At 37.3% G+C, this 13,952-nt stretch overlaps 1 protein-coding gene across 2 annotated transcripts; it reads right to left on the bottom strand.

Annotated features, from left to right (window-relative positions):
- Window positions 1-1,462: 1,462 nt before the first annotated feature.
- Window positions 1,463-9,650, bottom strand: LOC121316943 (endoribonuclease ZC3H12A-like). Of its 2 annotated transcripts, none has more exons than XM_041252335.1 (6): window positions 9,420-9,650; window positions 7,393-8,081; window positions 5,390-5,529; window positions 4,830-5,064; window positions 4,128-4,234; window positions 1,463-3,760 (listed from the first exon to the last, which is right to left on the bottom strand). In XM_041252335.1, exons 2-6 carry the CDS (start codon window positions 7,692-7,694, stop codon window positions 2,691-2,693), a joined length of 1,854 nt encoding a protein of 617 aa, XP_041108269.1. In that variant the 5' UTR covers window positions 7,695-8,081; window positions 9,420-9,650; the 3' UTR covers window positions 1,463-2,690. The 2 variants fall into 2 exon arrangements, with proteins under 2 accessions (XP_041108269.1, XP_041108270.1); XM_041252336.1 differs by having other exon boundaries at window positions 7,393-8,036.
- Window positions 9,651-13,952: the final 4,302 nt, after the last annotated feature.

The raw sequence follows: 13,952 nt of genomic DNA, 5'->3' as shown, positions 1-13,952 counted from the left end.
CCGGATCATGAGATCTGGTGTTTCACTATGAGGATCTAGATCTGGCTCCACTGATCCATGATGTGGCTTGGAGCTGCACACACCTTAACATGGAAACTGGCCAATGAGAAGTGAACATATGTGGCACATAGTTTAAAGACCCCAGCTGACAAATTTGTATACAACTTGAGATCAAATGGCAAACGGATGGCCAAAAACTGAGGAGGATGCACTACGATGATATGTCCAAAACACAGGAAAATTGGTTTAAGTTTGTAATTCACCATAGCTTGTGTTATTTACTAATATTATCACACTGAGGTTTATGTCTACTTACAGTTTAACATTTCATTTTAAATTGAAACAATAAACTTATAATGGCAAAATGACCTTTGTGCCTTTTGCAAATAAACCTAGACATCAATAAAAACTAAATACATTAGCAATAACTTTTTACACAATAATCACGATACATTACTAATTCGTAATACTTTTGCGTGGTTAAATATACCTCACAGACTCTCGCATCTCTATCAATGTTCCAAATACTCACTCTTGGTCACATTTTACTAAATATTTTTAAACGAATAAATAAAAATTTACCATAACAGACATTATCGTATTCATCACAGTAAAGTTGAGTTGTTATCTGTAAACAGGAACACGTTTTAAAGTTTGAAACTCATTGTCTGGAGCTTGGTGTTCTTCCTACATTATCGTCGATACCCTTTGGTCTGAGTTCAAGCTATGTCTGCATGCTTTAAGCGAATAGAAGCTATTTACTGTTAAAATGAAATATGTATGCAGGGATACAGCATACACTGCAAATTAATTTAAAATAAAACATTTTAAAAAATACGCAACACTTGGCATATTGTAAAAGACATTTATTCAATATGTTCTTGTAATCATGGACATTAACATTCACTTATCCACTTACACACTGTGGATTAATTGGATGAAATGCAGGAATCAGAATTTATCATATGCTGTCTGACGTTCTGGTCTACCCTCATCATCATGTGACACTACTCAAATTTGATTGGCTGGTATTGAAATTGTTGCCTGAAAAAATAGAAAATCGTCCTAAGTGGGAAACATGTCGCCAGGGTGGTCGCACGAGGCGACAAGCCGGCAACATCTGTCGCCCCCTTGCTGCTATTGACAAATGTCACCGGTGTGACCAGGCCTTTAGGGATTTAATCCTGGATCCAGGCTCTGATCTGAGCTGAGCTTCAGTGCACTTTGAAGCCTAAAGCCGTGGCTTCGTAATTCCATGACGCAGAAGCAACTGAATAATACAGCTGTCTTCCACACTCATCACTCATGACAACATCGTGCCAACAATTTGTTGTTTTCAGTGATTGCCACAGAATGTCTTTGGATCTTTTAATTACACATACAAGGGATGCAATGTTTTATTATACTTGTGTAACATATTTTATTATTTCAGATAGAATAATCTGCATGCATGCACCAGCTACAGAAACTGCCCCACCACACACACGCACACTCACACACACTTTTGAAAAGTTACGCCAGCGCTCAGAACTTATTAAGGGAAAAGCTTTTAAAATGTATGTTAAACATCTCAGTAAATGGTTGGAATTAGGTGTTTTAAATGCAGTGTGTATTGGATGTTTTCATGTCTGTGGACTAAAAGCAATGCTAGTGAAATTCAATGCCTATTACCCTGAGATAACTGAGAGCTGGTCATTTGAAGTAAGTGTGAGGGTGTTAACTATTACAGCATTTACATGTTATAAACCTCGTATTTACAACTAAATAAAACACCTTTTTTTTAAAAAAATGTTCTTTAATAAAGCTTTGAGTTACACTTTTGGTTCTTTTGAAGAAACACACATTTTACAAATGTCATACTGACGTACTTAAGCTTTGGAACAACTCCAAAAGTATTTTTATGTGCAGTTTTGAAAAGCACAAGAGCAACTATTAACATAGTAACAACAACAAAAAAAAGAGGCTTATTTAGCCAAGACTATTAATCATCTGCCCAGGAATTGTGTATCACCTGCAGTTATTAAATACTGCACAACAACACTCAAATTCAAACACAATGTCACTCATTTGTGTTTGATCGGACAGAAACCAACTGAGAACTAGGCCTCCTTTTAGCAAGAAGAGTTTTTGTGTTTTAAAAAAACCCCCCCCCAAAAAAAAAAAAAAAACACTTTCACCAGTTGTTTACCACTTTATATACACGTGATACCTGTATTGCGATCTTGCTTTTAAGATGTGGCATTTCCAAAATACAGATACATTGCTTTTATGTCACAGAGTTGTTTCGCATTGTTGTTTTCAGCAAAACTAATGCTTGATGTTATTACCATCCAAATTCATAACAGGAGTTAACATTATACCTGTGAGAATTATCTTTGCATATTATAAAATATTTACATACCAACAGCAAGGTAACTATATTCAAATCAAGAAATAAGCTGATGTTTAACAGCATTATTGATGATCATGTTTTATATTCATTGCGCATCTTAAGTTTGTGTAAACACCTCACTGTGAGGTAACTTCCGCTAGCAATACAGACTGAATTGATGCATGATTTATAGTCCAGTTACTACTCCTCCTGTAGGTAGGTTCTCATCAATGAAATTTGTTGTCACAGTAATATCAACAAATAACTGTGCTTGGTACCTTTTGATTACTTGTTTTACAGCTAGAACATTTTGTGGATTTTAAAAACAGGTGTGATTACTTTTAAATTGGTAGATTAATGAGATGAGATGTGTTCTGTCTGAAACATTTGGGTACAAAGACATGACCTGATCCACTACTCCCTGTGGAAAGATGGCGCACAACTGGCTTCTGACATACTTTTTCTGTTCAGTGAGTGAAAATCTCTGCTCTGAAGAGAAAGTGTAAGCCTGGTTTGTTGCTGGAGACACCATCTGTCCGTTTCCCCAGCTGTTGTTTAGAGTGGCGCTGTGACCGAGTGAAGAATACTTCTGCTGGTTAAAATGATAATGATGTTGCTGCTGTTCTTGTACTGCGTGTGGAGCCTGGTTGCTTGGAGGTGCTGTTAAATCACAGGACTTTTGTTTGTGGTTTTCAGAATTGTGCGTGGGGAAAAAGTTTGCATATAAACCAGGGCTTGGTGTTAGACTTCCTGACACCTGCGAATGGCTGCCGCAGCTCTGAGGCATTTTCTGTGGGGGGTTCCTGTAGCAGAAACAAGGCTGTGGAGCAATTCCAGTGGGGATGCACCTGTGTGAACGAGCACAGTCCGTTTTACAATGGCTTGGGCCGTCGCACCAGTTTGAGCATGAGGACCTGTCGTACTCAATGGAGCAGAAGTTATTCTGTTTGTCTGGCTTCCCCTGAATGAACATAGTGGAGAACTTGGCTTCCATGGACTCAAATCCTTCATCGCACCCGGGATTTTGGAAGGCAGTAGAATACTGCAAATAGGAGGGACTTGCGCTTTGTTTTTGACTGTCTAGCAAATGATTGGGTGAATATCTGTGGTGGGCTTCTTCGTGGCTCAAGGGCGCAGATAACTGAAGGCCGTTGCACACAGACATTTTGGCATCCTGTCCGTAAGAAGCAGCAGTGTTAAATGCAACCAGAAACTCCTCCTGATTAGCAGACATTGCTCTGACGTTAAGAGGCTGCTCATCTTCTTTAAAGGGTTTGGGTGAAGTTGACTTTGTTTTGGCTCGGAGTTCATCAGCAACTGACATGTGTGGCTGATTGGATCTTTCGGGATGGTAGAACTTGCACTTCACACCATATGTACACTTCTTTCCTAGAAGCAATGAAGAAGAACTTTAAGGATCTACTACATCTTTGTTTTCCAGAAGATGATAGGAGGCATAGAGGCTAGTCAGACAGTCAAATTGAGTTTTGCTGGTGGCACAGACCAACCTTATCTGTTCTCCCCCAGAACTTACTGCCATGACAACAGATTATTATTGTTAAACTAAGAATATTGTACTAATCTGAAGTGCCAGCTATCAGGTCTAGACAAAACCATAAAGTAAAATAGCTAACCATTAATGTTCAGTTCCCAAATGATTAACCAAATGGTTGGGGTTGGATTCCCATGGTAGACTGATAAAGACTTCAAAATGAGTACACTGAAGTACTAGAAAGAAGCTTATAAAAAATCTTACCATATGGACAATGCTGCCATTTGTGTTCAGGAATGATAGGTGTCTTCCTCAAAAAGTTTTCAATGTGGGGTCCACTCCTACCCAAAGGATCATCTGGAGGCATAAACCTGCAGACAAGTAGAACAGTGTTTAATATGACATTCAATGCCTTCATATCGCATCTTCATTTTCTGACTGCTGCTGCCTGTAACTGCACCTTTTGTTCAATAATAACTGACTGCTTCAAAAAGCATTGACAAAATATAAAAAGTGTCTTAACAAGAAAGGTTAACCAAAACCTGATCCAATACCTGGCATAGAAGCAGAGATGTATTTTTAGCCAAGAAAACAATCATTCCTGATATGATCTTGGAACATGCAGGTAACTCACATAGAGAGCTGATGTCTATATTGTTAATAATAACACATTTAAATAGCTATAAATGTATTCCATTGCTAAATAAAAAAAAAAAAGCAACCAGTAATTTTAAAATGCTTACTAGCTTACATACAACGCACTGCTATGTTTTTTTTTTTTTTTTTTTATTTAACTTTTTTTGATTACCAGTTGTGTGTTGAAACGTGTCTCATTAGAATTGCGGCCTGTAAACGATCTGCAGTAAAAGGAACCCTTATCTTCACCTCTGTCAGTTTGGTGTACCACATGTGTGAGCCCCACTAAAACCTCCTTTATAATATTAACACCTGTGGTTATATACTCACTTGTCATTTACAAAAGAGTACATCAGAAGCCTGCCTTCAATAAATCTTTTCCAGTCTTGTTTCTCACTCTGCAGGTCACGATAGTTATCGTTTGATACGATTATCCCATCTGACTCGTAGGCCAGTTTCACAATGTAGCGGTCGTCGTAGCACACCACTCTCTTCCCCTTGACGCGGCGTGATGGGGTGTACACAAGTATCTTTCTCTTTTCCAGCTCATGGAGTATATTCTGGTCTGAAAGAAATAATTAGACAGATACGAAAATACATTAACTGCAATCAAACGTACACAGCATTTGAATGGAGAGATTCTGGCTGAAAGAGTAACATTTTATTTGATGCCCAAGTAAGTATTTACCCACCAGCAGTTTTTTTTTTTAATTGAAACATAAAAATAATGATCCAAAATTAAGTAATTGAGAATTGAGAATTTTATTGATTACAAAATACATTTTTTTTAAACTACCATTTTGTAACATGGCACCATATCGAAGACAATTGGTCAAACACCAGTACCCATGGGGGTAGTAGTAGCTGCAGTGTGGTGAGTCACACTGTACCTGTAATGGGAGTCTCTGGTCTGGGCTGCTCCTTCCTCCAGGAGGGGACAAACACTGTGATATCCCGGTGGCCTCTTTCCCAGAACCACAGCACTGCTAGCTGGATCCCGTGGCAAGAAAACACCTCTTTATTTCCATGACTGGAAAGAGAAAAAAAAGGGTCAGAAACTGAAACAAAAAAGAAAAGAAAGGAAGAAAATGCAGTCACTTCAGAGGCACAGAATGTGTTAACTTAAGGTTCTTTCATGAACAATAAAAATTACATCTCTGTTGTTTTTTTTTTTGTTTTTTTTTTAACAGAAAACACATTTGCACTTGAAACCTTAAATAAAAAGTCACTGTAGATTATTTTGCAACAAGTGGTTTATATGAATTGCCATTTAATTTTGTTTTAAAATGTGGATTATTCATCTCCACAAAGTTCCCTTATGGAACAAACATATATTTTTAATATATGGTAGAAAAGTATGATCCTTTATATTTTTCATATATAGAAATATACATACTTTTCTACCATATAGTAAAAATATGTTTGTTTGTTTTTCCATAAGGGTAGTCTTATTTAAATATAAAAAAGCTAAACAAAAAAATCAGCCATCGGGTTGGGTAATGCAACAGTGCAACAGGACGCTTTTGTGACTGGCAGATGACATCTCAATGTTGGTAATTTCCCTGGTTTCACATGCCTCTAATCAGGAAGTGGAGACTGTTTTGCATAACAATAACTAATACAGACCACGCTCTTCAAAATGTTTAAAGTGATATGCACTGCCAGAGGTGATTAGAAAAATATACTGATACATCCCCGGTCACTCTGTAAACTCCAAAAATATACTGATACATCCCCTGCCACGCTGTAAACTCTACAAATATACTGATACATCTCCTGCCACGTTATAAATTCAAACAATATATTGATACATCCCCTGCCACGCTGTAAACTCTAAAAATATACTGATACATCCCCTGCCACGCTGTAAACTCAAACAATATACTGATACATCCCCTGCCACGCTGTAAACTCAAACAATATGCTGATACATCCCCTGCCATGCTGTTAACTCAAAATTAGACAGTAGGAGTAAAAAAAAAAAAAGTCATCCTTTTGATAATTTGACAAGTGTGTCCTGTTTTGTTGCTTTTCTAGAAGAGTACTATTTTGAGTGCATTATTAGCGCATTGTATGTGCCTTGTAAGGCTTATGGTTTATGTTTTGTTTGTGTTTTGTCCTGATGTAAACATGGTTATGTTAAAATCAGCCTAGTCTGTTATTGCAGGTGTCTTGGCAGGCTGCTATTCCCATTAGTGTGTTTACTGTGGCAGATTTTGGAGCCGGTCTTGTTTGTGCTCGGCTACAGCACGACTGCAAGCATCTCTAACCAGTCCAACAGGGTCCCGCACCACAGTTGTTTTGTTAATTAAGCTAATAATAGAGAGGAAATATATCTGAGGAAATGTGTAAGATAAACGTTGGCGGAAACGTAAAGTATGTGTAGTTTTCATGGTTAAACTCAGGAATTGAGTACTGAACGCTATAGATTTACACTTAATAAATTATCTATTAGACACAATTAGACAGAAAATGTTGGTCAAATGCAGCTGAACCCCTTTCTACTGTATCTGTGTATACATAGTTGAAGTGACAGAAAGAACAGAAATAGTCTTAAATAATACTATTTATGTATTGATTTGTGTGTATTATTTTAGCATTTATGATATACTAATATGCAATGTATGTTACAATGCATACTGAGGAAAAATCACAAAGCATTTTACTTCATAATTAAGAGTGAAAAAAAATACCCTTTAATGTTATAAAAATAGAGCCCTTAGATCAAATTCCTTGCTGTTTTTTTTAATTCAAAATTGGTAACATTAAAGGGCGTGTCTCTCCTTTCAGAATTAAACGGTTCTGATAATACTTTGAAGTAAACAGATTTGTGAATTCCATTGTGTTTGACAGCAGTGCCAGGCCGTCCCAGAATCAGGCAGTATGTACTCACCTCATGGCAACATTGCTGCCGTCAATGACGATAGGCCTCAGGACACTGCAGGGGTCACTATCCTCCTCTTCTGCCACTGGTCTCGGCTTCACAGGTTCTTGGGGGCTGCAACCCCGGGACACAAGCTGTGGGCTGGAGCTCCTTGCTTTCTCTGCCTCAGCCTTATGGCCTGTTTTAATCAGCTCCTCCAAGATGTCATTGGTCAAGGCATCCTGTCGGAGGCTCTCTAGCACCCTCACGATGTCTTTCTCGGAGTAGCCCAGTTTGAGGAAACGCTCTATTTTGCTCTGTTGTCTGCTCATGTTCTCAGGTTTCTTGTGTGTGCTTCTACCTGTGCAGCCTGTGCGTGCGTGTGTCTCCTCAGTGACACCTTTTTAGTCTTTTGTCGAGGATTTGCAAAAGGGGAACCCTCGCTGTAGACTTTTTATCTCATCTGGTCACAGTTTCCACAGTGACTGTATCAGTTTTGGAAAATTGACAGCCTCCGACACAACAGTGTAAAAGGCATTCTCGGTCATACCCTAGAAATGCAGGAAGTTAAAAAAAAGGTCGGAGGGGGTTTCGGAAAATGATGTGGTTCAGTCGCTGTGATGTTATCTTCTTGTTGTTTTCAACACTGCTGCAATTGCATCCTCATATCATGCCTGTTAAAACCCCCAAAAAAGAAAAAAAAAATCCATGGTGGAATACTTCAGAAAGGAAAAAAAAAAAAGATTCATTTTAAAAAAGTATATATATATTTTTTTTAAATTGCATGCGAGTATGTAAAATATTTGCAGCTACTTCTACCCAGATTTAGATTAGAGCATATGCAGTATAGCACTATTCTTTCTTTTAAACTATATAATAAAAACAGTGAAGTTAATGTTAAATTCATCAAACACTTGTTATGGAGGTACTGGGGGCAGCATAAGGTAAAAAATAGCAAACTCATTTTTATACAGACTTTAGTTTGTATGTGTAATCATGGGAGGTTGCAAATGTCCTGACCAGTGCTACAAAAGGACATGTTTTGTGAGTAACATATCTATATATACACACCCCTTAGATATGAAAAACATATCACCGTCAAAACTTGACGAGATATTAAGACCACATTGCTAGAAATACCACCTGTCTGCCTTTGCAAGTTTACTGTGATAGACTGTTCTAGTTTCCTTATGCTTTTCCCATGTTTATACTATGCATTTACAACAGTTTGCCATGTAGTTTTAATATGCTTTACAATACTTCATATGTTTTAACATGCTTTCACAATTGTTTGTTTAATTCTGCTTTTACTATAGTAAACTTTAAAAGGTACTGTGATCACATGTAATGTTCCAGTGAGTGGTGAAAGAGGCGGGTTTTCTTCTATAGCTCAGCCCACGTGTCACTTCAAAAGGAGTATCAGGTGCACGGGTTGGGTAACAGCCGTCAATCGTATTAATGCTTATGTCGCTGTAAACACCATAAAGTGCTAAACGTTTATAAGAGGATTGATTCTACAAGGCTCATTACGAATACCAAAACCTACAGCTTTCACACACACGTGTAGAGAAAAGTTCCTTCCAATTCAAGAAATATATTGAACTGTAGTGTAGCTCTAGAACAACTATATGAAGCTGCTAAATATGATCACAAGCAATATTCTCTGAGACAAAACAGCCCCAACAAGAAGGGGGGATTGATAAAACCTAGCGTGGGTTTTAGGAATGTGCTGTGTTTACTTCTATCGCAAAGAAATTAGAAATTTGTAGTCATCATGTAATGGTAATGAAACCATTATTGAGCAGCTTGAATGTTAATTTTTTAATCCTTGTTCATTTGCAGCTGCCACTTAGAAGTGTAAGAGTATAACAGATGTCTACCCTCCTGTAAAACGTCTTTCTAGAAGATGTTCTAACAGGGTAATTCAAAAAATGATCCCTTTCACTTGTATTATTTACCCATAAGGCACAGAGCAACGGAAAATCACAGTGTGATTAGGTTAGTCTCTTTAATTCAGGAAAACATATCACAAAAGTTCAAGAGTATGTGTTACTTACCCACACTGTGTTCAGACAAAAACAGCAGAGTAGCAGCCAGGTCTGTTCAGTGTTTCTTGCTGCTAGCTTGCCAAAAGCACTTTCCAGAGTAGTGTATGAAAGTTTTACTTGATTATCTGTTTAGTCATACAAGGAAGTTAAGGCAGCATTTTTAACAGCATTTATTCAGACTGTGCAATTGAGGAAGTAATGAAGGCAGTTGTAGTTAATCATACTTCCTTGTTTAACATATTTTGTTTTATTTCTGTTTAATCAAATACAACCACTGCCCATCCTGCTGACTGTGCCTTTTTTAATACCACGATGATGATACACTTGTGTATGCACATGACTTATGAGAAATCCCCTGTGACTTCAAGCAGTGATCAAATTACTGCTCAAAGCAAAAGAGAGGAACACTAGCCCAAAGACACTGAAAAGCCAGACTTTTAAAAATGTGAACACTTACCAGCATTAATGAAAATGGTTATATACTAAATATTGTACAGGGTAATATCATTCCCATAATAGTTCAGAACACTTTCTGGCTGATTTGACCTTGAAAATCACTGTTTTATCTTTCTGCACTCTATACTATATTTAGTATATAGTTAAAAAAATAATAACTAAACAGTGCAGCTAGTATTAATGTGAAGTATTTTCCACATAAAAAGTATGATACAAGCCATCTGATACAAGTTATTTGAAACAATGAAATGGCAATCAATATTGAGAGTCTAATATATGTATTATAAAGTGCCGCAACTGAGTTATGATCAGATATTCTTTTTAGTTAGCTGAACATGTGGTTGATAGGAATATTAATTGATGCCATCAGAAAATTGTTTAATATGTCTAACTTTGTGTTTCATTTGTTATATTTCTACATTGCTTACTAAGATTGAAAGACAGTTCAGTACATTTTTACTGTCAGAACTAAAAAAAAGGGTAGGTTACTGTAAATAATGTATCAGTCACATGTTTTACAGGAAGTATTGCCGACTCACCTGTACTCAGTTGCATAATTTGAGAATTTCCTGGAATTAACCAGCCTTCTAATTTACCTTTACCTGCCCTAAAGATAATTTTAACATATTTTTTATAAGCAAATGTTTTGAAGAGTACTTCTCTGTATGAACTTGCAGGCCAGGTCTTTGTTCCAACCCTGTTGAACGCCTCACCACAGGTCCTATTCACTTCTACACAGACCTAAGCCACCTCAAAGCTGGCCTAAAAGTGACTAGTGTAAACAGAGCATAAACTACTTAATTAAACAATGTTTCCTCCTCTTAATCAGTTAATTATGTAATGCCTATAAAACCTGTTGGACTCTGGACCTAGTGCACAAGTATTTGACATTATTTATTCATTTAATTTCCATATCTAATTTCTATTACACCTGGAACAGAACAACGCTCCAGTGGATGTTAGCTGCAATGCACCATTTTAGAATGTTAACACTGTACAGCATGTTACTGTGGAGCCGCCACCATTTTAGGAGGGTTCTATCGCCATGCCACCCTAATCTTTATTATTTAGTTTTTTGGCTCCCAATTGAAAAATGTGCTGTGTTGCTGCTTTGTATTTAGATGCATATGACCATCAAACCAGATTAGAGCCTTTAGCTGAAAGGTTTTTGCACCACTCATCTTTACCTGTGCTGTTTTAAATAAAAATATAAATGGGATGTTCTTCTGTATGGTAATTTTCATTTTACTACTGTGTGCTGTCTAATACTGGAAGCATCAAAGAATATAACTTCAATTCCCTTGCAACTGTATTCAAATCTGGGGATAAAGGCTTTGATTTAATATCAATTAATTTTTTTCTTTTCTTTTTTTTATCCTATGGAACTAATAGAAAAAATTGTCACACCATATTGCCTATGGTGTGAGAATATTCTTCCAGGCAAGTCAAGGGAAGCTGCACATACCTTATGGATATGGATTTACAAACATATGAGAACTAAACATGGTCAGCTATTGTACTTTGGTGGAAAATACAAACATTGAATAAAAACTAAATTGATAGATAAACAAAAATAATCTAAAATATGGCTAAAGTCTGAATTAAACACTTCCATGCCTTAGTCTGCCTGCAGCCAGGATGTCTGACTTTCTTTGTTTGGCCACAATTATTTTCCCTTTACCAAATGTAGTGTACAATAGCCCTAACCCTAAATTGTTCCCTGAAAAAGTTATATAATAACTTTAAGACCACAAATAAAATGACAAGTGAAGTTTACATCAATTGCATTGTACAGTCTAACTGCAGTGCCTACGGCAGTAACAAGTCCTGATATACTGCACCAGATAATTATTAAATGCATTATGGTCCAGATTAGCTTTCCTAAACAATGGGGAAACTGGTTCAAGTTTCACATTCTGAGGGAAGGAGCCCTGAGAAAATGATTGATTATCGATTTTTTTTGCATAATGGACCCAATAATTGAACAGCTCTGTAGTGTAGCACCCAGTAGTGAGGACCTAGGTCGCTGTCACAGAAAATAGGCTTCATCTTAATAAGGTTTGCTGTGAGCTCAGACAATGTAACTTGGCTGAACTCGTACAGAGAGTGAGACTGTGGAGATCTCTCCTGAAATCCAAAGGGGGCTTGAACAGAGGTGTTAAAAACGGATACTCTAAGATCTTATATTTTATTGTCAGAAAATGAAGAAAGGCATGACAAGTTACCTCTGAGTTAGTGAGAACCTGCTTGGTGGATTGAGGGTTGGACAATGGACCGACAATCCTGAATAATTCCCCAGGTTGACTCCTAACAGTTTCAGTCCTAGTCGCTAGATAGGATTTCTTAGCCTCATGATTGCTTGGTGATGTTGTTTCCTTATCAATGCGAGAGCGATTTCGTCAGCTAATAGATTTGTTTTATGCCAATGGTGCTCAGCAGAGCCTACTTGTCTTCGAAAAATAATCAGGTTTTGTGTGAATCAGGGTTTAGGGAGCAGACGCTTGGGACAAATCCACTTTTTAGGAGCCACTGAGTCAAGAGCATTGTTAAGTGAAGAGTTATACAAATTAACTAACTCGGCAAGCTGCACTGTGGAATCAACAGCCCTCAGTTCCTCCTGCAAAAATGGTGTCATGTTCTCTGCAGTTAATGGTTTTGTAGGTATAATTAGAATTTCTTCTTTATTAGCATAATGACTACTGATAAAAGCTTTAATATTAAACTTAATGAAATCAGGAAATGATCTGACCACTCAACCTGAATGATCTCCAAAATAGAGACCGGGATTTGAGCTAAATCCAGTGCTTGCCTGGCTCTACGAGTTGGGCAATCAACAGATTGATTAAAGTCAAGACTAAGCATATTATCCATGAACTGGGGCGTTAATTTATCATTAGGGGAGTCGGCCCAGACATTGAAGTCCCCCAATATCAAAGGAAAAGGGGACTCAATGTGGGGCAGGAAGGAAGGAAGGAAGATTTGTTAATAAATACTACAATGTCTTTCCTGCACCTGTCATTCAGTCACAGGGACATTTGCAGAGGGATTTCCCGTACCTACCTCATACTGTCTCAGAATAAACAACACACTGACTATACAAGGGCCACCCCACAGCATCACTATTTTTTCCAACAATATTTTTAAGAGGTAATCCCCTCCACGCATAAAATATAGACATAAACAGCACCCGCACAACCCTACCGCCAACCCTTTCCAAGATTAAAAGATAAGCCAAGGGGAGACCCACCTCCACATTTTCCAAAACGTCGTGTGATACTTATTTTTGAAAGTTTCTGATACATATTTAGATACTGACCTTTGCTGACATTTCTTTGTAAAAAAACAAAACAAACAGTGGTTTTAAAATTGTGGTTCCAACACACACATTCACTTCCTTAGAAATGAACACTTAGGCAACACATTAATCTGCTACAAGTACTAAATAAGACAATAACGTTTAATGGTTTAGCAACATGCAGACTAGCAAGCTGCACTGTTTCCGCTACAGATTTTCCTTTGGTCTGTCTTTTTTTACCGACCCAGACACCAGTACTAGTAATGTTTACAGCAGTTTGTACTTGGGAAACATTTAGTATAAACCTAAATATTTATTGTTGAAATGTTATGAATACCTACTTTTTAAAAAAGTCAAGAATTGTGTTCTTCTAGATAGAAAGCCATTCTGGCACTGAAATACAAAATACTCCTTTCTACATAACAGTACAGTTGTGTAACCCTTGAGTTTTGGATAAAGGCAGACTAAAAATCCCCACTGAGACAGTCATTGCAGGGAAACCATAAGATGACTTGGTTTCACTTTACACAATCACTGCAGAACAAAACACAAATTGTGTAATTTAACCACTCGTTGTTATTTAAATAAAGGTTGTATGAATGAACTACTTTCTGACCCGGAAGGTTATTGCTGAGTGTACCTGGAGATACACTTTGTCTGAGGTGTAACTCACTTTATTGGGTGTAATCACAATGGACTTCCTACAGTTTGCATTGAAAAGGTGTAATGATATCACAAAGGTGAGAGTGCTTTTATAAATCTAATATGCACACATGCCTTCCTCACTTTCC

This window comes from Polyodon spathula, chromosome 6, assembly GCF_017654505.1.
Source record: "Polyodon spathula isolate WHYD16114869_AA chromosome 6, ASM1765450v1, whole genome shotgun sequence".
In the NCBI taxonomy this organism is placed as follows: domain Eukaryota; kingdom Metazoa; phylum Chordata; class Actinopteri; order Acipenseriformes; family Polyodontidae; genus Polyodon; species Polyodon spathula.
This window is presented reverse-complemented; position numbering and strand designations above follow the sequence as displayed.